This window comes from Gnatocerus cornutus, chromosome 2, assembly GCF_029298725.1.
Source record: "Gnatocerus cornutus isolate USDA-ARS CGAHR chromosome 2, icGnaCorn1.1, whole genome shotgun sequence".
NCBI lineage: Eukaryota > Metazoa > Arthropoda > Insecta > Coleoptera > Tenebrionidae > Gnatocerus > Gnatocerus cornutus.
The window spans coordinates 22,611,144-22,635,533 of NC_142234.1; the positions used below are offsets into that span (position 1 = coordinate 22,611,144).

At 31.2% G+C, this 24,390-nt stretch overlaps 2 protein-coding genes and 1 non-coding gene across 6 annotated transcripts; all 3 read left to right on the forward strand.

Annotated features, from left to right (window-relative positions):
* The first annotated feature begins 408 nt into the window (after positions 1 to 408).
* Positions 409 to 15,827, forward strand: LOC148180126 (uncharacterized). Of its 4 annotated transcripts, XM_088030570.1 has the most exons (4): positions 9,458 to 9,557; positions 15,401 to 15,472; positions 15,521 to 15,685; positions 15,739 to 15,814. In XM_088030570.1, exons 1-3 carry the CDS (start codon positions 9,529 to 9,531, stop codon positions 15,666 to 15,668), a joined length of 249 nt encoding a protein of 82 aa, XP_087886696.1. In that variant the 5' UTR covers positions 9,458 to 9,528; the 3' UTR covers positions 15,669 to 15,685; positions 15,739 to 15,814. The 4 variants fall into 4 exon arrangements, with proteins under 4 accessions (XP_087886697.1, XP_087886696.1, XP_087886695.1 ...); XM_088030571.1 differs by lacking the exon at positions 9,458 to 9,557 and adding an exon at positions 409 to 590 and having other exon boundaries at positions 15,521 to 15,827; XM_088030569.1 differs by having other exon boundaries at positions 15,521 to 15,825.
* Positions 15,828 to 22,012: 6,185 nt separating this feature from the next.
* On the forward strand, positions 22,013 to 22,871 carry LOC148180127 (uncharacterized). The gene is made up of 4 exons (XM_088029621.1): positions 22,013 to 22,252; positions 22,510 to 22,677; positions 22,711 to 22,733; positions 22,795 to 22,871. The coding sequence occupies exons 1-4, from the start codon at positions 22,092 to 22,094 to the stop codon at positions 22,869 to 22,871; spliced, it is 429 nt and encodes a 142-aa protein (XP_087885747.1). The 5' UTR covers positions 22,013 to 22,091.
* A 1,079-nt stretch (positions 22,872 to 23,950) lies between these two features.
* TRNAI-AAU (transfer RNA isoleucine (anticodon AAU)) lies at positions 23,951 to 24,024 on the forward strand. The gene has a single exon. It is a non-coding gene; the product is annotated as a tRNA-Ile (tRNA).
* The last annotated feature ends 366 nt before the right edge of the window (positions 24,025 to 24,390 follow it).

The following is a 24,390-nucleotide window of genomic DNA, read 5'->3' on the forward strand; positions in this document are numbered from 1 at the left end:
AAATAAAATTTTGGGGTCATGTAAATGGAAGCATGAAATAATTATACAAATATTGTTATCTTAATTTCGTAGAGTCGAATCCTCATTGTCTCTAAAAGTAGTGACTGTGACCATTTCTCGGTAAGTTATGGAAAATCCTTGTTAGTTAGCTCAATGAAAACCCGTCATCTTCCTCTTTTCCAAATCCGTCGAATTTCCTTCATGACTCAACATCTCCAACTCGTCGCTCCAAATCTAACCATCTCTCACCATTTACGATGTCATTGATACCATTACCATTCCCGGCTTCCATCGTGGAGGCCCACCGATGATAAATCAATAGACTTTGCAAATCTGCATAACAGTCACATGAGCGATTCATATACGGAAATGTCGACCTACAAGTGACCGTTTCTAAAGTCTCGTTGACTCATTATTGGTGAGTATCTTAGAGAAAATGAAAGTTAAAAGTGCTGCGGATTAGTGATGGTTACGTGTTTGTAACAATTGGACAGTGTTCACTTTCTTTTTGATGGCAGAGGATGACCCCTACATAAACGACCTCCAGCACTTTCTAATCACTTTTTCTTCGCGGATAAGGAAGTCCCAGGGTAGGTCATGCGGTTTCGTACACCCAGCGACTCAATTAACGACGAACGTGTCAGAGCTCGCATGGAAGTCATAAACACGTTTATAGGCAATTGGATTTTAAAGTCTCTACAAGATGCATAAAATATCAGAGACGCTAAAGGAGGAGCAGTTCGTGATTGTTAATAATTCAGATTTTCTCATCCTGTTCGGACGAGTTTTGTTTTAATAGTTCCAGGTCTCGACTCCTCGACAAATTTCAGCGGTGTAGCGCCAACACAACCAAAAATACAATTTTTTTATAGAATTTTGAAATTTTTTGGTTCATCCTAAAAATAAAAATTTCTAAAAGTTAAGTCTGTTGCCTGAGAATTTTGAAATTTGGTGAAGTTTATAAATGAGTTAAGAGTATAAACCCTCCCAAATTTCATCGTTGTAGCGCTTATACAACCAAAAACTACAATTTTTTTCTAAAATTTTGAAACATTTTGGTTCGTCAAAAAAATAAAATTTCTAAAATCTGTATCTGTTGCCTGAAAATTTTGAAATTTGACACAGTTAATAAGTGAGTTAAAGGTAGCAACCTCTCCAAATTTTATAGTTGTGGGGCTAACACAACCAATAACATAATTTTTTTGTAGAATTTTGAAACTTTTTGGTTTGTTCTAAGATTAAAAAATTTTAAAATTTGAGTCTGTTGCCTGAAAATTTTGAAATTTGATACAGTTTATAAATGAGTTAAGAGTATAAATTTCCCCAAATTTCATCGTTGTAGCGCTAACACAACTAATAATACAAGTTTTTTTCTAAAATTTTGGAACTTCCTGGTTTGCCCTACAAATAAAAATTTCCAAAATCTGAGTCTGTTGCCTGAGAATGTTGAAACTTGGTATAGTTTATAAATGAGTTAAGAGTATAACCCTCCCCAAATTTTATCGTTGTAGCGCTAATACAACCAAAATTTTTTTTCTAAAATTTTGAAACTTTTTGGTTCGTCAAAAAAATAAAAATTTCTAAAATCTGAATCTGTTGCCTAAAAATTTTGAAATTTGACACAGTTAATAAGTGAATTAAGAGTAGCAACCTCCCCAAATTTTATAGATGTGGGGCTAACACAACCAATAATACAATTTTTTTTGTAGAATTTTGAAATTTTTTGGTTCGTTCTAAAAATAATTTTTTTTTAAATTTGTGTCTGTTGCCTGAAAATTTTGAAATTTGACACAGTTAATAAGTCAGTTAAGGGTAGCAACCTCTCCAAATTTTATAGTTGTGGGTCTAACACACCAAATATTACAACTTTTTTTGTAGAATTTTGAAACTTTTTGGTTCGTTCTAAGATTAAAAAATTTTAAAATTTGAGTCTGTTGCCTAAAAATTTTGAAATTTGATACAGTTTATAAATGAGTTAAGAGTATAAATTTCCCCAAATTTTATCGTTGTAGCGCTAACACAACTACTAATACAAGTTTTTTTCTAAAATTTTGAAACTTCCTAGTTTGTCCAACAAATAAAAATTTCCAAAATCTGAGTCTGTTGCCTGAGAATTTTAAAACTTGGTACAGTTTATGCATGAGTTAAGAGTATAAACCTCCCCAAATTTCATCGTTGTAGCGCTAATACGACCAAAAATATAATTTTTTTTCTAAAATTTTGAAACTTTTTGGTTCGTCAAAAAAATAAAAATTTCTAAAATCAGAATCTGTTGCCTATAAATTTTGAAATTTGACACAGTTATTAAGTGAGTCAAGGGTAGCAACCTCCCCAAATTTTATAGTTGTGGGGCTAACACAACCAATAATACAATTTTTTTTATAAAATTTTGAAACTTTTTGGTTCGTTCTTAGATTAAAAATTTTTGAAATTTAAGTCTGTTGCCTAAAAATTTTGAAATTTGATACAGTTTATAAATGAGTTAAGAGTATAAATTTCCCCAAATTTTATCGTCCTAGCGCTAACACAACCAATAATACAAGTTTTTTTCTAAAATTTTGAAACTTCCTGGTTTGTCCTACAAATAAAAATTTCCAAAATCTGAGTCTGTTGCCTGAGAATGTTGAAACTTAGTACAGTTTATAAATGAGTTAAGAGTATAAACCTGCCCAAATTCCATCGTTGTAGTGCTAATACAACCAAAGATATAATTTTTTTTCAAAAGTTTTGAAACTTTTTGGTTCGTCAAAAAATTAAAATTTCTAAAATCTAAATCTGTAGCCTAAAAATTTTGAAATTTGACACAATTAATAAGTCAGTTAAGGGTAGCAACCTCTCCAAATTTTATAGTTGTAGCGCTAACACAAGCAATAATACAAGTTTTTTTCTAAAATTCTGAAACTTCCTAGTTTGTTCCACAAATAAAAATTTCCAAAATCTGAGTCTGTTGCCTGAGAATGTTGAAACTTGGTGGTACAGTTTATAAATGAGTTAAGGATATAAACCTCCCCAAATTTTATCGTTGTAGCGCTAATACAACCAAAAATATAATTTTTTTTCTAAAATTTTGAAACTTTTTGGTTCGTCAAAAAAATAAAAATTTTTAAAATCTGAATCTGTTGCCTAAAAATTTTGAAATTTGACACAGTTAATAAGTGAGTTAAGGGTAGCAACCTCCCCAAATTTTATAGTTGTGGGGCTAACACAACCAACAATACAATTTTTTTTGTAGAATTTTGAAACTTTTTGGTTCGTTCTTAGATTAAAAATTTTTAAAATTTGAGTCTGTTGCCTAAAAATTTTGAAAGTTGATACAGTTTATAAATGAGTTAAGAGTATAAATTTCCTCAAATTTTATCGTTGTAGCGCTAACACAACTACTAATACAAGTTTTTTTCTAAAATTTTGAAACTTCCTAGTTTGTCCAACAAATAAAAATTTCCAAAATCTGAGTCTGTTGCCTGAGAATTTTAAAACTTGGTACAGTTTATGCATGAGTTAAGAGTATAAACCTCCCCAAATTTCATCGTTGTAGCGCTAATACGACCAAAAATATAATTTTTTTCTAAAATTTTGAAACTTTTTGGTTCGTCAAAAAAATAAAAATTTCTAAAATCTGAATCTGTTGCCTAAAAATTTTGAAATTTGACACAGTTAATAAGTGAGTTAAGGGTAGCAACCTCCCCAAATTTTATAGTTGTGGGGCTAACACAACCAACAATACAATTTTTTTTGTAGAATTTTGAAACTTTTTGGTTCGTTCTTAGATTAAAAATTTTTAAAATTTGAGTCTGTTGCCTAAAAATTTTGAAAGTTGATACAGTTTATAAATGAGTTAAGAGTATAAATTTCCCCAAATTTTATCGTTGTAGCGCTAACACAACTACTAATACAAGTTTTTTTCTAAAATTTTGAAACTTCCTAGTTTGTCCAACAAATAAAAATTTCCAAAATCTGAGTCTGTTGCCTGAGAATTTTAAAACTTGGTACAGTTTATGCATGAGTTAAGAGTATAAACCTCCCCAAATTTCATCGTTGTAGCGCTAATACCACCAAAAATATAATTTTTTTCTAAAATTTTGAAACTTTTTGGTTCGTCAAAAAAATAAAAATTTCTAAAATCTGAATCTGTTGCCTAAAAATTTTGAAATTTGACACAGTTAATAAGTGAGTTAAGGGTAGCAACCTCCCCAAATTTTATAGTTGTGGGGCTAACACAACCAACAATACAATTTTTTTTGTAGAATTTTGAAACTTTTTGGTTCGTTCTTAGATTAAAAATTTTTAAAATTTGAGTCTGTTGCCTAAAAATTTTGAAAGTTGATACAGTTTATAAATGAGTTAAGAGTATAAATTTCCTCAAATTTTATCGTTGTAGCGCTAACACAACTACTAATACAAGTTTTTTTCTAAAATTTTGAAACTTCCTAGTTTGTCCAACAAATAAAAATTTCCAAAATCTGAGTCTGTTGCCTGAGAATTTTAAAACTTGGTACAGTTTATGCATGAGTTAAGAGTATAAACCTCCCCAAATTTCATCGTTGTAGCGCTGATACGACCAAAAATATAATTTTTTTCTAAAATTTTGAAACTTTTTGGTTCGTCAAAAAAATAAAAATTTCTAAAATCTGAATCTGTTGCCTAAAAATTTTGAAATTTGACACAGTTAATAAGTGAGTTAAGGGTAGCAACCTCCCCAAATTTTATAGTTGTGGGGCTAACACAACCAACAATACAATTTTTTTTGTAGAATTTTGAAACTTTTTGGTTCGTTCTTAGATTAAAAATTTTTAAAATTTGAGTCTGTTGCCTAAAAATTTTGAAAGTTGATACAGTTTATAAATGAGTTAAGAGTATAAATTTCCCCAAATTTTATCGTTGTAGCGCTAACACAACTACTAATACAAGTTTTTTTCTAAAATTTTGGAACTTCCTGGTTTGCCCTACAAATAAAAATTTCCAAAATCTGAGTCTGTTGCCTGAGAATGTTGAAACTTGGTATAGTTTATAAATGAGTTAAGAGTATAACCCTCCCCAAATTTTATCGTTGTAGCGCTAATACAACCAAAATTTTTTTTCTAAAATTTTGAAACTTTTTGGTTCGTCAAAAAAATAAAAATTTCTAAAATCTGAATCTGTTGCCTAAAAATTTTGAAATTTGACACAGTTAATAAGTGAATTAAGAGTAGCAACCTCCCCAAATTTTATAGATGTGGGGCTAACACAACCAATAATACAATTTTTTTTGTAGAATTTTGAAATTTTTTGGTTCGTTCTAAAAATAATTTTTTTTTAAATTTGTGTCTGTTGCCTGAAAATTTTGAAATTTGACACAGTTAATAAGTCAGTTAAGGGTAGCAACCTCTCCAAATTTTATAGTTGTGGGTCTAACACACCAAATATTACAACTTTTTTTGTAGAATTTTGAAACTTTTTGGTTCGTTCTAAGATTAAAAAATTTTAAAATTTGAGTCTGTTGCCTAAAAATTTTGAAATGATACAGTTTATAAATGAGTTAAAAGTATAAATTTCCCCAAATTTTATCGTTGTAGCGCTAACACAACCAATAATACAAGTTTTTTTCTAAAATTTTGAAACTTCTTGGTTTGTCCTACAAATAAAAATTTCCAAAATCTGAGTCTGTTGCCTGAGAATTTTGAAACTTGGTACAGTTTATAAATGAGTTAAGAGTATAACCCTCCCCAAATTTTATCGTTGTAGCGCTAATACAACCAAAAATATAATTTTTTTTCTAAAATTTTGAAACTTTTTGGTTCGTCAAAAAAATAAAAATTTCTAAAATCTGAATCTGTTGCCTAAAAATTTTGAAATTTGACACAGTTAATAAGTGAGTTAAGAGTAGCAACCTCCCCAAATTTTATAGATGTGGGGCTAACATAACCAATAATACAATTTTTTTTTGTAGAATTTTGAAATTTTTTGGTTCGTTCTAAAAATAATTTTTTTTTAAATTTGTGTCTGTTGCCTGAAAATTTTGAAATTTGACACAGTTAATAAGTCAGTTAAGGGTAGCAACCTCTCCAAATTTTATAGTTGTGGGGCTAACACAACCAATAATACAATTTTTTTTGTAGAATTTTGAAATTTTTTGGTTCGTTCTAAAAATAATTTTTTTTTAAATTTGTGTCTGTTGCCTGAAAATTTTGAAATTTGACACAGTTAATAAGTCAGTTAAGGGTAGCAACCTCTCCAAATTTTATAGTTGTGGGGCTAACACAACCAATAATACAATTTTTTTTGTAGAATTTTGAAACTTTTTGGTTCGTTCTTAGATTAAAAATTTTTAAAATTTGAGTCTGTTGCCTAAAAATTTTGAAATTTGATACAGTTTATAAATGAGTTAAGAGTATAAATTTCCCCAAATTTCATCGTTGTAGCGCTAACACAGTTTTTTTCTAAAATTTTGAAACTTTCTGGTTTGTCCTACAAATAAAAATTTCCAAAATTTGAGTCTGTTGCCTGAAAATTTTGTAAGTTAGTACAGTTTATAAATGAGTTAAGAATATAAACCTCCTCAAATTTTATCGATGTAGCGCTAATACAACCAAAAATATATTTTTTTTTCTAAAATTTTGAAACTTTTTGGTTCGTCATAAAAATAAAAATTTCTAAAATCTGAATCTGTTGCCTAAAAATTTTGAAATTTGACACAGTTAATAAGTGAGTTAAGGGTAGCAACCTCCCCAAATTTTATAGTTGTGGGGCTAACACAACCAATAATACAATTTTTTTTGTAAAATTTTGAAACTTTTTGGTTCGTTCTTAGATTAAAAATTTTTAAAATTTGAGTCTGTTGCCTAAAAATTTTGAAATTTGATACAGTTTATAAATGAGTTAAGAGTATAAATTTCCCCAAATTTTATCGTTGTAGCGCTAACACAACTACTAATACAAGTTTTTTTCTAAAATTTTGAAACTTCCTAGTTTGTCCAACAAATAAAAATTTCCAAAATCTGAGTCTGTTGCCTGAGAATTTTAAAACTTGGTACAGTTTATGCATGAGTTAAGAGTATAAACCTCCCCAAATTTCATCGTTGTAGCGCTAATACGACCAAAAATATAATTTTTTTCTAAAATTTTGAAACTTTTTGGTTCGTCAAAAAAATAAAAATTTCTAAAATCTGAATCTGTTGCCTAAAAATTTTGAAATTTGACACAGTTAATAAGTAAGTTAAGGGTAGCAACCTCCCCAAATTTTATAGTTGTGGGGCTAACACAACCAATAATACTATTTTTTTTGTAGAATTTTGAAACTTTTTGGTTCGTTCTAAGATTAAAATTTTTTTAAATTTGAGTCTGTTGCCTAAAAATTTTGAAATTTGATACAGTTTATAAATGAGTTAAGAGTATAAATTTCCCCAAATTTTTTCGTTGTAGCGCTAACACAACCAACAATACAAGTTTTTTTCTAAAATTTTGAAACTTCCTGGTTTGTCGTACAAATAAAAATTTCCAAAATCTGAATCTGTTGCCTGAGAATTTTGAAACTTGGTACAGTTTATAAATGAGTTAAGAAAATAAACCTCCCCAAATTTTATCGTTATAGCGCTAATACAACCAAAAATATAATTTTTTTCTAAAATTTTGAAACTTTTTGGTTCGTCAAAAAAATAAAAATTTCTAAAATCTGAATCTGTAGCCTAAAAATTTTGAAATTTGACACAGTTAATAAGTCAGTTAAGGGCAGCAACCTCTCCAAATTTTATAGTTGTAGCGCTAACACAACCAATAATACAAGTTTTTTTCTAAAATTTTGAAACTTCCTAGTTTGTTCCACAAATAAAAATTTCCAAAATCTGAGTCTGTTGCCTGAGAATGTTGAAACTTGGTGGTACAGTTTATAAATTTTCTAAAAATTTCTAAAATCTTAATCTGTTGCCTTAAAATTTTGAAATTTAACACAGTTAATAAGTGAGTTAAGGGTAGAAACCTCTCCAAATTTTATAGTTGTAGGGCTAATACAGCAAATAATACAATTTTTTTTGTAAAATTTTGTTACTTTTTAGTTCGTTCTAAGCATAAAAATTTTTAAAATTTGAGTCTGTTGCCTGAATTGCTAAATGAACTGAGAGTATCAACCTCCCCAAATTGCATTGTTGTAGGGCTAAAACAACTAATAGTACAATTTTTTTCAAAGAATTTTGAAACTTTTTGTTTCATACTAAAAATAAAAAAAATTTAAATTTGAGTCTGTTGCCTTAACAGTTTGAAATTTGGTACAGTTAATAAAAGGATTAAGTGCAGCAACCTCCCTAAATTTTATCGTTGTAGCGCCAACACAATTAATAATACAATTTTTTTTGCAGATTTTTGAAACATGTTGGTTCATGCTAAAAATAAAAAATTTTAATTACTTAAATATTTTGAAATTTGGTACAGTTACTAAATGAGTTAAGAGTAGCAACCTCTCCAAATTTCATCGCTGTAGCGCAGACACAATAAATAATAAAAAAAATTTTGTAAAATTTTGGAACTTTTTGGTTCTGAAAACAAAAATTTCTAAAATCTGAGTCTGTTTCCTGAGAATTTCAAAATTTTCCCCAGTTAATAAGTTAGTTGACCTCCTCAAATTTCATCATTCATTGCACATATTGTAAAATAGTTTCCACCATGGAATGTCTGGACTCCAAACTACGAAATTCGATTCCCTGAAAGTTGCAGACTTCTTGTCCGCCATCAATATTTAAGCTCTGCCTCGTCCGCTTCCAGGATTAATTTCCCCTAATTAAGTTAAAGTTAAAGATAAATTAACATAACGACCCTCTCGGTAAAAATTTCGGAATTTATTCATGAGCCCAACGAAAACTAAAAAACTCTGCTCAGTGTCTCCTTCTCCATCCTCTTTCGATATTCGATTCCGCCGACTGCGCATCTGGATGTTTTTAAAACCGGGCAACTTGGTCGTTTCTAAATTTTTCATGAAGTCGAAACGACCTTATAAATCAGTCTGCGAAATTAGAAATTACTACACTGGTTTTATAGGATCGGCGCACATTTTTAATAACTTTGAATTTGATTGTGAATCGTCCACAACGTGCGACAATTTAAATCCACGTGTCATTTCGCGTTTCTCAAAGGAAAATTATTCAAATAAACACATCACTCACACGGCACATCATTATTCAGCCTTTTTCAGCGTTTTCGCACAAAGCCGCCAGCTGTTCTCTGCAGGCGTACGTGTATTGATGCCTGCATGATGTCACGTGGTCTAATATACAGAGTGACTCAGTTTAAACAGGTAAATAAACATGACTCAACTGTTTGTGGTTTGTTTGCTCCTTGAAATTGGGAAAAATGAGAAAGCAGAATCGCATCTCCGGCGTGTTTATGTAAACATATTTCTCTCTGGAGATAAACAAATCAGGAGTCGTTCGGCCTTCAGCTTCCAATAGAAATAGCTAATCCTTATCAACGAAAATAAAGATAAAAATAGGGATTGATATCTAGTTTTGTTCGGGCTCTTTGAGGAGACGCCAGCAGTTTCGAGCAGATTCAGAAGTGGTGACGATGGCTGAAGTTGAGGCTAATTTGTTAAGGTCGGTGCTTGAAAATTTCGTTTTTTTACTATTTGAAGGGGATTTGGGTCCCAATTTGGGTCCCAATATTGAAGCACTTCAGGGCTTATCGTGACGTATTTTGGATAGTGCTAGTTTCTTATCATTTGATATATTAATGGAGCTTATAAACTTGCCTAACAAATTATTCATGTTTACGACAGTTTAAGATTAATAGGTCATAGTTGCACTTCCTGTCTGCTTCTACTCAGAATAGTGTTAAGTTTTCGTGTTGTGACGGAGATTTTTGTTTCATATCGAGGTAAAGTGGTCGATTACGATTTTTTTCTTTATTTTTGAAGAGTGCAATTGTCGAGTTATCTTCAAGCGTCGGTCTCTTTGAAGCTCTGGTGACTAAGAAGAAACATGATCCCATAATTTATGGTTTGTGTCTAATTTTGATGTGTACTAAACCCTTTATTGTCCACAAAAATAATAACTTTACTGCTGAGATTCATTAGGAAATTACTGTGGGGGAGTTTTACATTTTTTGCATGCTCGTCATTTTTATAAAAAATCGACTCTTTATTTCAACTAGGAGAATTTCAAAGACACTAAACTATTTTACTAAGAATAACAAGACCCCATTTCAATTCCAGCACAATTCCACAATAAACTTAAAACTTGAAAGCTCCACATTGCTATTTATACAATCTTAGAACATTTAACACAAAATTAGTGTCTGTGATGGTCTCTTTTGGTACAAACTCGCAGCTTAAGCTTAAGCTTAAGTCGTCTTAGAACGTTCCAAATTGTGATTTAATCTCCTTAGAGCCATGTTTGGGCCCTGACTGGAGAAATCTAAAGATGTCGGTTTATTTCGAGGATCTAAATGAATTGTTGTGGTTTACTACTGTTTGGACAGAGAAGAGAAATTTTGATTCGGGAAATTTTAATGAATCGAAATTTAATTTTTCAGAGCCCCAAATTTTCAATCTTTATCATTCGGACTCAGAATATTTTTGATACGAAGGCAATGAAATTTAAAAAGATTCCTATTATTGACTGTCTGTCCGAAGCCTAAAAATTTTTAGGCAACAGACGGATTTTGGAAATTTTCATTTCTAAGACAAGTCAAAAATTTCGAATATTTTCCATTCGGACGTGTAATTTTGGTAATTTTGATACTAGGGCAATGAAATTTGGAGAGGTTACTATTTTTGACTTGTTAACTGTCTGTTCAAAATCTCAAATTTTTTGAGAGACAGGGAAGGATTTTAGAAATTTTCCTGTCCAAGAAAAGCCAAAACTTTTCAATATTTTCTATTCGAACGTGTAATTTTAGTAGTTTTGATACGAGAGCAATTAAATTTGGAAAGATTACTATTTTTAATTTGTAGATTTTCTGTCCAAAATCTCAAATTTTTTGAACGACAGGGACGGATTTTAGAAATTTTCATTTCCAAGACCAGCCAAAAATTTCCAATATTTTCTATTCGGACGTGTAATTTTGGTAATTTTGATACTAGGGCGATGAAATTTGGAGGGATTACTATTCTTGGCTTGTTAACTGACTGTCCGAAATCTCAAATTTTTTAAGAAACAGAGACGGATTTTAGAAATTTTCGTTTTTAAAACGAGCCAAATTTTTCCAATATTTTCCTTTCCAACATATAATTTTAGTAATTTTGATATTAAAACAATGAAATTTAGGGAGATTATTATTTTTAACTTGTTGACTGTCTGTTTCAAATCTAAAATTTTTCGAGCCACAGGGACGGATTTTAGAAATTTTCATTTCCAAGACCAGCCAAAAATTTCCAATATTTTCTATTCGGACGTGTAATTTTGGTAATTTTGATACTAGGGCGATGAAATTTGGAGGGATTACTATTCTTGGCTTGTTAACTGACTGCCCGAAATCTCAAATTTTTTAAGAAACAGAGACGGATTTTAGAAATTTTCGTTTTTAAAACGAGCCAAATTTTTCCAATATTTTCCTTTCCAACATATAATTTTAGTAATTTTGATATTAAAACAATGAAATTTAGGGAGATTATTATTTTTAACTTGTTGACTGTCTGTTTCAAATCTAAAATTTTTCGAGCCACAGGGACGGATTTTAGAAATTTTCATTTCCAAGACCAGCCAAAAATTTCCAATATTTTCTATTCGGACGTGTAATTTTGGTAATTTTGATACTAGGGCGATGAAATTTGGAGGGATTACTATTCTTGGCTTGCTAACTGACTGTCCGAAATCTCAAATTTTTTAAGAAACAGAGACGGATTTTAGAAATTTTCGTTTTTAAAACGAGCCAAATTTTTCCAATATTTTCCTTTCCAACATATAATTTTAGTAATTTTGATATTAAAACAATGAAATTTAGGGAGATTATTATTTTTAACTTGTTGACTGTCTGTTTCAAATCTAAAATTTTTTGAGCCACAGGGACGGATTTTAGAAATTTTCATTTCCAAGACCAGCCAAAAATTTCCAATATTTTCTATTCGGACGTGTAATTTTGGTAATTTTGATACTAGGGCGATGAAATTTGGAGGGATTACTATTCTTGGCTTGTTAACTGACTGTCCGAAATCTCAAATTTTTTAAGAAACAGAGACGGATTTTAGAAATTTTCGTTTTTAAAACGAGCCAAATTTTTCCAATATTTTCCTTTCCAACATATAATTTTAGTAATTTTGATATTAAAACAATGAAATTTAGGGAGATTATTATTTTTAACTTGTTGACTGTCTGTTTCAAATCTGAAATTTTTTGAGCCACAGGGACGGATTTTAGAAATTTTCATTTTCAAGACCAGCCAAAAATTTCCAATATTTTCTATTCGGACGTGTAATTTTAGTAATTTTGATACTAGGGCGATGAAATTTGGAGGAATTACTATTCTTGGCTTGCTAACTGACTGTCCGAAATCTCAAATTTTTTAAGAAACAGAGACGGATTTTAGAAATTTTCGTTTTTAAAACGAGCCAAATTTTTCCAATATTTTCCTTTCCAACATATAATTTTAGTAATTTTGATATTAAAACAATGAAATTTAGGGAGATTATTATTTTTAACTTGTTGACTGTCTGTTTCAAATCTAAAATTTTTCGAGCCACAGGGACGGATTTTAGAAATTTTCATTTCCAAGACAAGCCAAAAATTTCCAATATTTTCTATTCGGACGTGTAATTTTGGTAATTTTGATACTAGGGCGATGAAATTTGGAGGGATTACTATTCTTGGCTTGTTAACTGACTGTCCGAAATCTCAAATTTTTTAAGAAACAGAGACGGATTTTAGAAATTTTCGTTTTTAAAACGAGCCAAATTTTTCCAATATTTTCCTTTCCAACATATAATTTTAGTAATTTTGATATTAAAACAATGAAATTTAGGGAGATTATTATTTTTAACTTGTTGACTGTCTGTTTCAAATCTAAAATTTTTCGAGCCACAGGGACGGATTTTAGAAATTTTCATTTCCAAGACCAGCCAAAAATTTCCAATATTTTCTATTCGGACGTGTAATTTTGGTAATTTTGATACTAGGGCGATGAAATTTGGAGGGATTACTATTCTTGGCTTGTTAACTGACTGTCCGAAATCTCAAATTTTTTAAGAAATAGGGTCGGATTTTAGAAATTTTCGTTTTCAAAACGAGACAAATTTTTCCAATATTTTCCTTTCCAACATATAATTTTAGTAATTTTGATATTAAAACAATGAAATTTAGGGAGATTATTATTTTTAACTTGTTGACTGCCTGTTTCAAATCTAAAATTTTTCGAGCCACAGGGACGGATTTTAGAAATTTTCATTTCCAAGACCAGCCAAAAATTTCCAATATTTTCTATTCGGACGTGTAATTTTGGTAATTTTGATACTAGGACGATGAAATTTGGAGGGATTACTATTCTTGGCTTGTTAACTGACTGTCCGAAATCTCAAATTTTTTAAGAAATAGGGACGGATTTTAGAAAGTTTCGTTTTTAAAACGAGCCAAATTTTTCCAATATTTTCCTTTCCAACATATAATTTTAGTAATTTTGATATTAAGACAATGAAATTTAGGGAGATTACTATTTTTAACTTGTTGACTGTCTGTTTCAAATCTAAAATCTTTCGAGCCACAGGGACGGATTTGAGAAATTTTCATTTTCAAGACGAGCCAAAAAAATTTCCAATATTTTCCATTCAGACGTGTAATTTTAGTAATTTTGGTACTAAGGCAATGAAATTTGAAGAGATTACTATTTTCGACTAGTTGACAGTCTGTCCAGAATCTCAAATTTTTTAAGCAACAGGGACCGATTTTAAGAAATTTTCATTCTGAAGGCGGTCATAAAATTTCAATATTTTGCATTCGGGCGTATAATTTTGCTAGTTTTCATACTAGGGCAATAAAATTAGGAGAAATTGCTACTATTGACTTGTTAACTGACTGGCCAAAATCTCAAATTTTTTGAGCGACAGGGACGGATTTTAAAAATTTTTATTTTCAAAACGATCCAAGAATTTTCAACATTTTCCATTCGAACGTGCAATTTTAGTAATTTTGATATTAGGGCAATACAATTTGGAAAAATTACTACTTTCGACTTGTTCGCCGTCTGCCCAAAATCTCAATTTTTTAAAGCGACATAGACGGATTTTAGAAATTTTGATTTCCAATACGAACCAAAAATATCCAATTGAACGTGTAATTTTGGTAGTTTTCGTACTAGAGCAATGAAATTTGGAAAGATTACTATTATTGACTTATTGACTGACTGTTCAAACTGTCAAATTTTTTGAGCAACAGGGACAGATTTTAGAAATTTTCAGTTTCAAGACAAGCCAAAAATTTTCCATTTAGACGTGTAATTTTGGTTATTTTAATGCTAGGGCAATGAAATTTGGAGAGATTATTATGTTTGATCTATAAACTGTTTATCCAAAATCTCAATTTTTTGGGGGAACAGGGAGGGATTTTAGGAATTTTTATTTTCAAAAATGTTCAATATTTTTTATTTAGACTTGTAATTTCGGTAATTTTGATATTAGGGCAATGAAATTTAGAAAGATTATTATATTTAATTTATTGACTGTTTATCCAAAATCTCAAATTTTTTGGGCAACAGGGGCGGATTTTAGAAATTTTTATTTTCAAGGCGAACCAAAATTTCCAATATTTTTTATTCGGACGCGTAATTTTGACAAAGGAAATTGCTTATGACTCATGACTATTAGAAAACTAATTACAGTCCTCAAGTCGCCTTCAATAAAATTTTCATCGTGTAATTTGTCATTATTGCTAACTTTGTATTATGTAAATTGGATTTTTAGAATCGTGAAAGTTTCTAATTTCCGGTTATGAAATCGTGTAATTGTTATCTATGCATTGTCTTTTATGAAACGGACAAAATAAATTATCACCTTTTTTTCTAAGGTTCAAGTAGTAAAATTTTGATGTATGGTGTGAACAGGTATGTATAAATACTAGATAAAATAACGGAGCCACTTGTCAATTGTACGTTGTAGGAGTAAGAAAATTAGAATAAAGTAGAGTGGCGACAGAATTTGCAATGCAAAAAATAATTTACATGTTTCAACTTATTAAAATTAAAGCAACTGTGAATTAATTAGTAAAAGTTTGACATTAAATAAATAGTCCGCATACTTCCATTTCCGCCGGTTAATTCAATACAATAAAATTTTTATCACTATGAAGTATGACGCACCTGAACAAATCATCTCAGTGCAAATCTAGAAAACATCAAAGAGCGCCTTATGCGTAAGATAAATAGAAGAACCTGCAAACTGGTTATTGAAAAATTTTCCGTTTTCCTAGTTTACCGGTCTTATTATCCCAATTCACAGCTCTTCTCTTTGTTACAGACAAAAACCAATGACCAGTTTAGTGATGGAAAAGTCTCCCACGTACCCTGAGGTGAAACTACGACAGAAAAAGTGAGTAAAAAGTGAAAATTAACGAACAAAAAGTAACGTTGTTTGTAGTCCTGCAGATGCCAGCGAGACGCAACGAAAACGCCGTTCCAAGCACCGATTGTCAAACAGAAGAAGCACCGGATTTGTGTTCGAAGATGAAATTAAAGTGGCGCTAGAAATGGGGGCGGATGGAAATAAGTCGGGGACGACGAGTTAAACGTGTCTTAGTAAAATGTAGTTGATTAAGTAACATTGTTAATTTATTTGTTTATTTACGTAATTTTAAGGTAGTACAATTTTATTGACACTTGGCCATTATTATGTTAATAATGTAACAGGGACGCCAACTCAATGCAGCTAAAATTTGTACCATATGAAAATAACAATGAAAATTGTTTTTTTTGCTCTCCTAAACCCCAAAAACGATGGCAAAAACAGAAAATGAAAAATTTTTTCGCCAAAAATCGACTATCGAATTTTGGGCTTTTGAGATCATTTTCTAACGTAAAATGAGCGAAGAAAAAGAATGGCTCAAACCGCATCTCAATATCTCAAATAGTTTCTGAAATATTTAACTTTAAAAATTACAAAAAATGAGAAAAAATGAAAATCAACTTTCCAAAACTTTGATCGGCCATAACTCAGTTATTTGTTGTCGGATCTGAATTTAAATCCCAGATTTGGAATCTGCGTAAAATTCTGCGTTCACTGATGTATAATAACTTAAGTTTACTCTAAAAAATAAGATATCGATATGATAAATTTGGTATAGTTTTAATCATAAATTTTCGCGAAAATTTGCAAATTTCGACTATTGAAAAATTTAAAAACGATTTCTTATGTAAAAAATCGCGAGAAAAACGATGCCGCAAACCGCATTCCAATATCTGTAATAGTTTCCGAGATATCGAGCATGAATTGTTTCGAACCTTCGAAAATTTGACCCTCTGGCGACAACCCAAAATTTCAAACGGCCATAACTCGGTTATTTATTGACAAATTTTAAAAAATTATCATATTTTTAGATTCAGCGTGAAATTCTGCGTAAAATGAGATCCAAATTTGTTGAGTTTGCTTAGTAAATAAATGAGGTATTGAAAAAAAACTGTTTTGAAAACATCATTTTAGGGTGATTTTCAATCAATGTTTTCAAAATAAAAATGACGTTTAATTGCATTGAATTATACATCAGTCGAAAGAGGAGCTCAAAATCTATCTATTGGCCAAATTTGAGATCTATAGGACAAATAGTTTGCGAGTTATGGCCAAAAATTAAAAAAAATGAAAAATTTTCATCGTTTGAGTCGCAATTTTTTTTCGCGAAAAATCGACTATCGAATTTTGGGCTTTTAGGCACTTTTTTTAACGTAAAATGAGCCGAGAAAAACGATGGCGCAAACCGCATCTCAATATCTCTAATAGTTTCCGAGATATTTAACTTTGATAATTGGGAAAAATGAGAAAAAATGAAAATCAACTATCCGAAACTTTGATCGGCCATAACTCAGTTATTTGTTGCCGGATCTGAATTTAAATCCCAGATTTGGAATCTGCGTAAAATTCTGCGTACACTGATGTATAATAACTCAAGTTTACTCTAAAAAATAAGCGAGATATCGATATGAGAAATTTGTTATAGTTTTAATCACGAATTTTCGCAAAAATTTGCAAATTTCGACTATTGAAAAATCTAAAAACTATTTCTTATGTAAAAAATCGCGAGAAAAACGATGCCGCAAACCGCATTCCAATATCTGTAATAGTTTCCGAGATATCGAGCATGAATTGTTTCGAACCTTCGAAAATTTGACCCTCTGGCGACAACCCAAAATTTCAAACGGCCATAACTCGGTTATTTATTGACAAATTTTAAAAAATTATCATATTTTTAGATTCAGCGTGAAATTCTGCGTAAAATGAGACCCAAATTTGTTGAGTTTGCTTAATAAATAAATGAGGTATTGGAAAAAAACTGTTTTGAAAACATCATTTTAGGGTGATTTTCAATCAATGTTTTCAAAATAAAAATGACGCTTAATAGCATTGAATTATACATCAGTCGAAAGAGGAGCTCAAAATCTATCTATTGGCCAAATTTGAGATCTATAGGACAAATAGTTTGCGAGTTATGGCCAAAAATTAAAAAAAATGAAAAATTTTCATCGTTCGAGTCGCAATTTTTTTTCGCGAAAAATCGACTATCGAATTTTGGGCTTTTAAGCACTTTTTCTAACGTAAAATGAGCCGAGAAAAACGATGGCGCAAACCGCATCTCAATATTTCTAATAGTTTCCGAAATATTTAACTTTGAAAATTGGGAAAAATGAGAAAAAATGAAAATCAACTATCCGAAACTTTGATCGGCCATAACTCAGTTATTTGTTGTCGGATCTAAATTTAAATCCCAGATTTGGAATCTGCGCAAAATTCTGCGTACACTGATGTATAATAACTCAAGTTTACTCTAAAAAATAAGCGAGATATCGATATGAGAAATTTGTTATAGTTTTAATCACGAATTTTCGCAAAAATTTGCAAATTTCGACTATTGAAAAATCTAAAAACTATTTCTTATGTAAAAAATCGCGAGAAAAACGATGCCGCAAACCGCATTCCAATATCTGTAATAGTTTCCGAGATATCGAGCATGAATTGTTTCGAACCTTCGAAAATTTGACCCTCTGGCGACAACCCAAAATTTCAAACGGCCATAACTCGGTTATTTATTGACAAATTTTATAAAATATCATATTTTTGGATTCAACGTGAAATTCTGCGTAAAATGAGACCCAAATTTGTTGAGTTTGCTTAATAAATAAATGAGGTATTGGAAAAAAACTGTTTTGACAACATCATTTTAGGGTAATTATCAATCAATGTTTTCAAAATAAAAATGACGTTTAATAGCAATGAATTATACATCTGTCGAAAGAGGAGCTCAAAATCTATCTACTGGCCAAATTTGAGATCTATAGGACAAATAGTTTGCGAGTTATGGCCAAAAATTAAAAAAAATGAAAAATTTTTATCGTTTGGGTCGCAATTTTTTTTCGCAAAAAATCGACTATCGAATTTTGGGCTTTTAAGGACTTTTTCTAACGTAAAATGAGCCGAGAAAAACAATGGCACAAACCGCATCTCAATATCTCTAATAGTTTTCGAGATATTTAACTTTGAAAATTGGGAAAAATGAGAAAAAATGAAAACCAACTATTCGAAATTTTGATCGGCCATAACTCAGTTATTTGTTGTCGGATCTGAATTTAAATCCCAGATTTGGAATCTGCGTAAAATTCTGCGTTCACTGATGTATAATAACTCAAGTTTACTCTAAAAAATAAGCGAGATATCGATATGAGAAATTTGTTATAGTTTTAATCACGAATTTTCGCGAAAATTTGCAAATTTCGACTATTGGAAAATCTAAAAACTATTTCTTATGTAAAAAATCGCGAGAAAAACGATGCCGCAAACCGCATTCCAATATCTGGAATAGTTTCCGATATATCGAGCATGAATTGTTTCGAACCTTCGAAAATTTGACCCTCTGGCGACAACCCAAAATTTCAAACGGCCATAACTCGGTTATTTATTGACAAATTTTAAAAAATATCATATTTTTGGATTCAACGTGAAATTCTGCGTAAAATGAGACCCAAATTTGTTGAGTTTGCTTAATAAATAAATGAGGTGTTGGAAAAAAACTGCTTTGAAAACATCATTTTAGGGTGATTTTCAATCAATGTTTTCAAAATAAAAATGATGTTTAATAGCATTGAATTATACATCAGTGGAAAGAGGAGTTCAAAGTCTATCTACTGGCCAAATTTGAGATCTATAGGACAAATAGTTTGCGAGTTATGGCCAAAAATTAAAAAAAATGAAAAATTTTCATCGTTCGAGTCGCAATTTTTTTTCGCGAAAAATCGACTATCGAATTTTGGGCTTTTAAGCACTTTTTCTAACGTAAAATGAGCCGAGAAAAACGATGGCGCAAACCGCATCTCAATATCTCTAATAGTTTCCGAGATATTTAACTGGGAAAAAGGGAAAAAAATGAAAATCAATTATCCGAAACTTTGATCGGCCATAACTCAGTTATTTGCAGTCGTATCTGAATTTAAATCCCAGATTTGGAATCTGCGCAAAATTCTGCGTACACTGATGTAAAATAACTTAAGTTTACTCTAAAAAATAAGCGAGATACCGATATCAGAAGTTTGGCCATAGTTTTGGTCATGAATTTTTGCAAAAATTTGCAAATTCGGCTATAAAAAAATCAAAGAACTATTTCTTATGTAAAAAATATGCGAGAAATCGACCGAACAACATTTACATAGTTTTAGTCATAAAATGTTCACCTGACTAAAATTTCTACATCTCAAATACAAATTTCACTTTGTCAAAAAAAATTTTTTCTTTCCCAAACACACGTTTTACACGTGATTTTCAAACAAATTATCATAAAATTTGAATTAGCCTAAAATCATAAAATTAATGCACCTAAAACTGTCGACTGAAATTATTGAAAACTTGCCATTTAAATAAGTCATAAAATTGCAAAATCTGAGTTAACTTACACAAAACTGCACTACCGAAATAACAAATTTTTATTAAAATAGATAAAATACCATAAAATTTTCATCGCCTCTGTTTCCGCCGAAGTGTATCAAATTAACAGTAACTAATACAACAAACGGCAGCTTAAAATGGCTCATAAATTATGAAAACTGTTTAAATTTGCGCCGTGACATTTCCAAATAGCGTCAAAAACCATTTCAAATGCAATAATTTAATTTAAAACTGAAAAATGCAGGATTTGTCCCGGCGCCTCCACCATTTTCAAAACCATAAAACAAATTTCTAAGACCTTGTTAATATTGATGCCCACGACGGCACTGCCGAATTCCAACAATTTCGTCGTCCGGAAGCTCCGGGTACGATCAATCCGCTCTAGAATAAAAGAAGTAAAGCCCCGGAGTCGCACTTTATGAAATATTCCAAAGCCCGGCCGCCGTAAATTCCCCGGGTTAACCCTGTATACTAAATAAAAGTGTTTTAAGATAAATTTTACAACCGAGCCAGTGTCCCAATCACTATTTGCTTAGTTTTCAGTCACGGAATAAATATTAAAATTAAATTATCTCTTGTATTTAGCGAAATAAATAAATCGCTTGACGCGAATAATAATTAATAATTCTCGGGTTTATTAAAATTGATCGTCTGGCTTATTTTCGTTTTGTTATAATATTTGACTGTTCGTCCATCAGTGTGATAATTAAATTAGGTTGTGCAGCGGCCTATGGATGCATTTTTCATTACATTGCAGGAAATGGGGGGTTTAAACTTTGCTTCGGAGCGATGCAAGATTCATTTGGATTTATTTACACTCCGTGCCTGCACAGTTATGGCAAAACTGACGTTTTATGGACCACCAGCCAAATCAGAATCCATCGGAATTCCACCTCCAAGTCGAATTTTTCGTTTATTTGCCATACCGCCTCCATAAAAGTTAATGTAGCCTACAGCTCGTCGTAATTCAGGTTGAATTGGCTCCCAATTAGCGTAATGTTGATGAAACGCTGTTTTTGTTAATTTCGTTTCCGGTTTGTTGATTGATGGAAGAGTGTGTCGGGGTGCCTTAGGTCTTATAAATTTCGCAATATTTATGCCAGCGCTTGATTTTAGGAAGGAGATTGGAAATTGACTTGAAAGAAGCAAAATGGCTCCCAGACGAGTACTTTCGGAATTTTATTACATATAAGATACATTGTAGGTACGTAGCAGACGATGTTTCAGGTGGAGCGTCCGGAACTTAAATATGTAAAGGTAGATATGGAGATAAGGTGGGTAAAACTTTATTATGGTGGAAGATACGTCTTAACAGTAATGGACGGCGCTGTGGTGTGCCAACAAAGGTGCAGTTGCTTTGAATTGGCCTGGAGGAAAGTTGCCGCGCAAAGTGAAATAATAAGCAATCCGCAAGGTCTTAAGGTGTGCAGGCGTTAATATTTTTATAGGGCAGGCGTTTGATGGCGAAGATTAGAGATTGAGAACTGACAACCAACTTGTGATGCTTTTTATTGCGCTCATAACTTCGAACTTCCCAAATTTTAATCTTTTAATCTGTCGTCACTTTCCGAGTTATCAAAATTTACTATTAACTTTAAACGCTTCTAATTCGGTTATTAATTGAACCAGTTTTGGATTCTGCATGAAATTCTGCGTCAAATGAGCACCAATACTCCATAAATAAGCGTGATATTGACCTAATTACTCTCCTTAACCCTTAGATAGCAACCTTTAGTGTTGAAAAAAAAACCTACTTTTGGATTTTAGTTTTTGTCATTTAAAACGTTCTCTTCGATCTCCAATATTGTACTAAACTTTATTTCCAATCTTTATCGCTCAGAAAAATGTCAATGTTATCTTTACCATAATTTAACAAACTAAATTACCACTAAATATTTACAGAAACTACGCACACAAATTCTTGTTGTTTCCACCTTTGCTGATCTTGTTAGGATCGGTCCTTTGAAAAACTCGATGATGATAGTGACCATTGTCCGTTGTAGCGGAAGTTTCAACCGCTCCTCCGATTACCTTTCAACGAAAACCCTTTTATGTACTCTCTAAATACATGTCCTTGTTAGCCCGATTATTTAAAGCCAAACATTCTTCCACAATGAGGATTATCACTTTTTGTTTCACTTGCATATTGCACGGTGGCGTTTCGACGGACGCGCGAGTTTGTGCAAATCAGCGAAGAATGAAGGAGTTAAGTGCCAAGGATCTACTGGCGTAAGTATGATTTTATTATCACCTACAACGAATCTAACAGCGCAATTAAATTTATTGGAAAACACGACTTTTGCGTACAAATTAAAATCATAATGAAAACTTTTTCCGCGCGGTTGATTCTGCAGTTTCCATTTGCCTGTTAAATGTGAATATCCGCCTGCAGCAATTAATTATTGGCCCCCAATAATATCAATTTATTTATACATTTATTAATACATGTTGGCTGTTAGTAATTACAAATGTAATTGCTTTTTCAGCACTGTCGCCACACCACCAGCGACCCAATTACGGCCGACAAGAAAATTGTTAAAAAATTCAACCATGGGGTTGGCATCACCGGCGAAGTCTGTCCAAGCAGCGTTTTACCACAGTGGCTACGGAGGAAAATTGGGATGCGTAAATTTGGGATTTGTGCCTAATGATGAGTGAGTTTTAGTTGATTTAAAGTGGCGGAAAAGTACTCATTATCTCGATAATTTGAGTTAAATAACATATTATTTTGATAGATAATGGATATTACAACAGATAAGATGTAATTATAGTTCAGAACACTGCAGGTTTTAAAATTATGGGTTTGTTCCATTTTATAAAAGGTATTTTTATCAAACATAACGCGTAGAATTACTGTCAAAAGTAATGCTAAGTTTTACTCAATCATAACCATTGTTATTATTACCAACATGATATCTATAAGCTAGTATTGCCAATGTTTGTTTTATTCGGTTGGTAGCATTGGTTTTTACGAAAAAGAAAAATTAAATTAAATATCAAAAATAATAATAGTACTTTGTGTCATTAAGAGCCGAAATAAAGCATTGTGCGCTGAGTCTGTTCGTGTGTCTGGCCGAACGAAGTGAGATCTCGCAATAAAACCGCTTTTGCTCTGAATAGCATAAACAATTTCAAATAATTGCTTAAATTAAAAAAAAATACATTTTACTTTAAAACAATTATATTCATGCTAAATCATAGTGCAGTGGAAACATTTTTATAGTTAACGGTGGCACGATGAGCATATAAAGTGCTTTATCAGCTTAGGCATGAAAATGGAACGTTTACCTTGACAATAGAGATAAACAAAGTGTCTTTTTTTTAACGTTTAAAAAACAGAGGCGAAATGTTTAGTTTATATGGAAGTTGCTACGATTTTTACCAGAGATTCAAGATTTTCTGAGTGTTAGTTGTAGGCAACACGTCGTAGCGAGGAGTTAAATTGGTTGCATACCCAACTTTAATTTGATGCTTTTTATTTCTTTATGCTTACAAATATAAAATATTAACATCATTCTATCATATTTTTATCATTAATTAATTATATTTGTATTAATTGTTAATTTACTGACAAAATTTTAAATTCAATAGGAATAAAACCATTTTTTTCTATACAGTGTGATTCACAAAACTTTGGTATAATTACAAACTTTAAATGTAACCAGTAATTTGTTAAAAGATAAGTCAGATACTTGTAATTGCTATATGTCAATTTTTATTAATAGATGGCTCTACAAGCCAATCGCAAAATAAGATATATTTTTAAAAAATCAGTAACTCGACCAATGGCAAAAAACGCATTTTAAATTTGGCGCCTTCAAAAATTCCCTACAGGAAAAATTGCGAATCACCTTGAATGCATTTTCAATTGTTCTACTTAATCGGTTCGGATCCTGAAAAAGCACAGCTGTCAAACTGTGACCAACTGGCCCATTAGCTCAGTTGGTTAGAGCGTCGTGCTAATAACGCGAAGGTCGCGGGTTCGATCCCCTCATGGGCCAAATTTTTTCTTGCAGAAGACAAGAACCCTTAAAGGCCACTCTACACAAAAATCATAAAAATTTGATTGAAATTAAGTTAATCTCGCGAATAATTTGAATTGCTGACATTTGATTGGCGGAGAAACAATCACGTGTCTCTTTAACACGATGTTAAGTAGTTAATCGCGATTAAAGATTTAATTTACCTTCTGTAAACCGGACTCAAGTCATAATAACACATTAAAATAGTATTTTTATTAATTTATTATTCTTTTTATGTTTGTGTATTCGTCCTTGATTTAATTTTTTTTTTAAGTAGAATTCTGTCGTTGTTTATAAATTGCGTCACTAGAGGGCGCCACCATCTGTAAATCCCATGCACTTCCG

Bases quoted from the DNA above. Each gene is read 5' to 3' on its own strand.
- LOC148180126 (XM_088030569.1), top strand. From the start codon at position 9,529: ATGGCTGAAGTTGAGGCTAATTTGTTAAG. The intron at 9,558-15,400 runs GTCGGTGCTTGA...TCTTTGTTACAG, and splicing joins GTTGAGGCTAATTTGTTAAG to ACAAAAACCAATGACCAGTT. The intron at 15,473-15,520 runs GTGAGTAAAAAG...CGTTGTTTGTAG, and splicing joins GTGAAACTACGACAGAAAAA to TCCTGCAGATGCCAGCGAGA.
- LOC148180127 (XM_088029621.1), top strand. From the start codon at position 22,092: ATGTCCTTGTTAGCCCGATTATTTAAAGCCAAACATTCTTCCACAATG. The intron at 22,678-22,710 runs GTGAGTTTTAGT...GTGGCGGAAAAG, and splicing joins GGATTTGTGCCTAATGATGA to TACTCATTATCTCGATAATT. The intron at 22,734-22,794 runs GTTAAATAACAT...ATGTAATTATAG, and splicing joins TCATTATCTCGATAATTTGA to TTCAGAACACTGCAGGTTTT.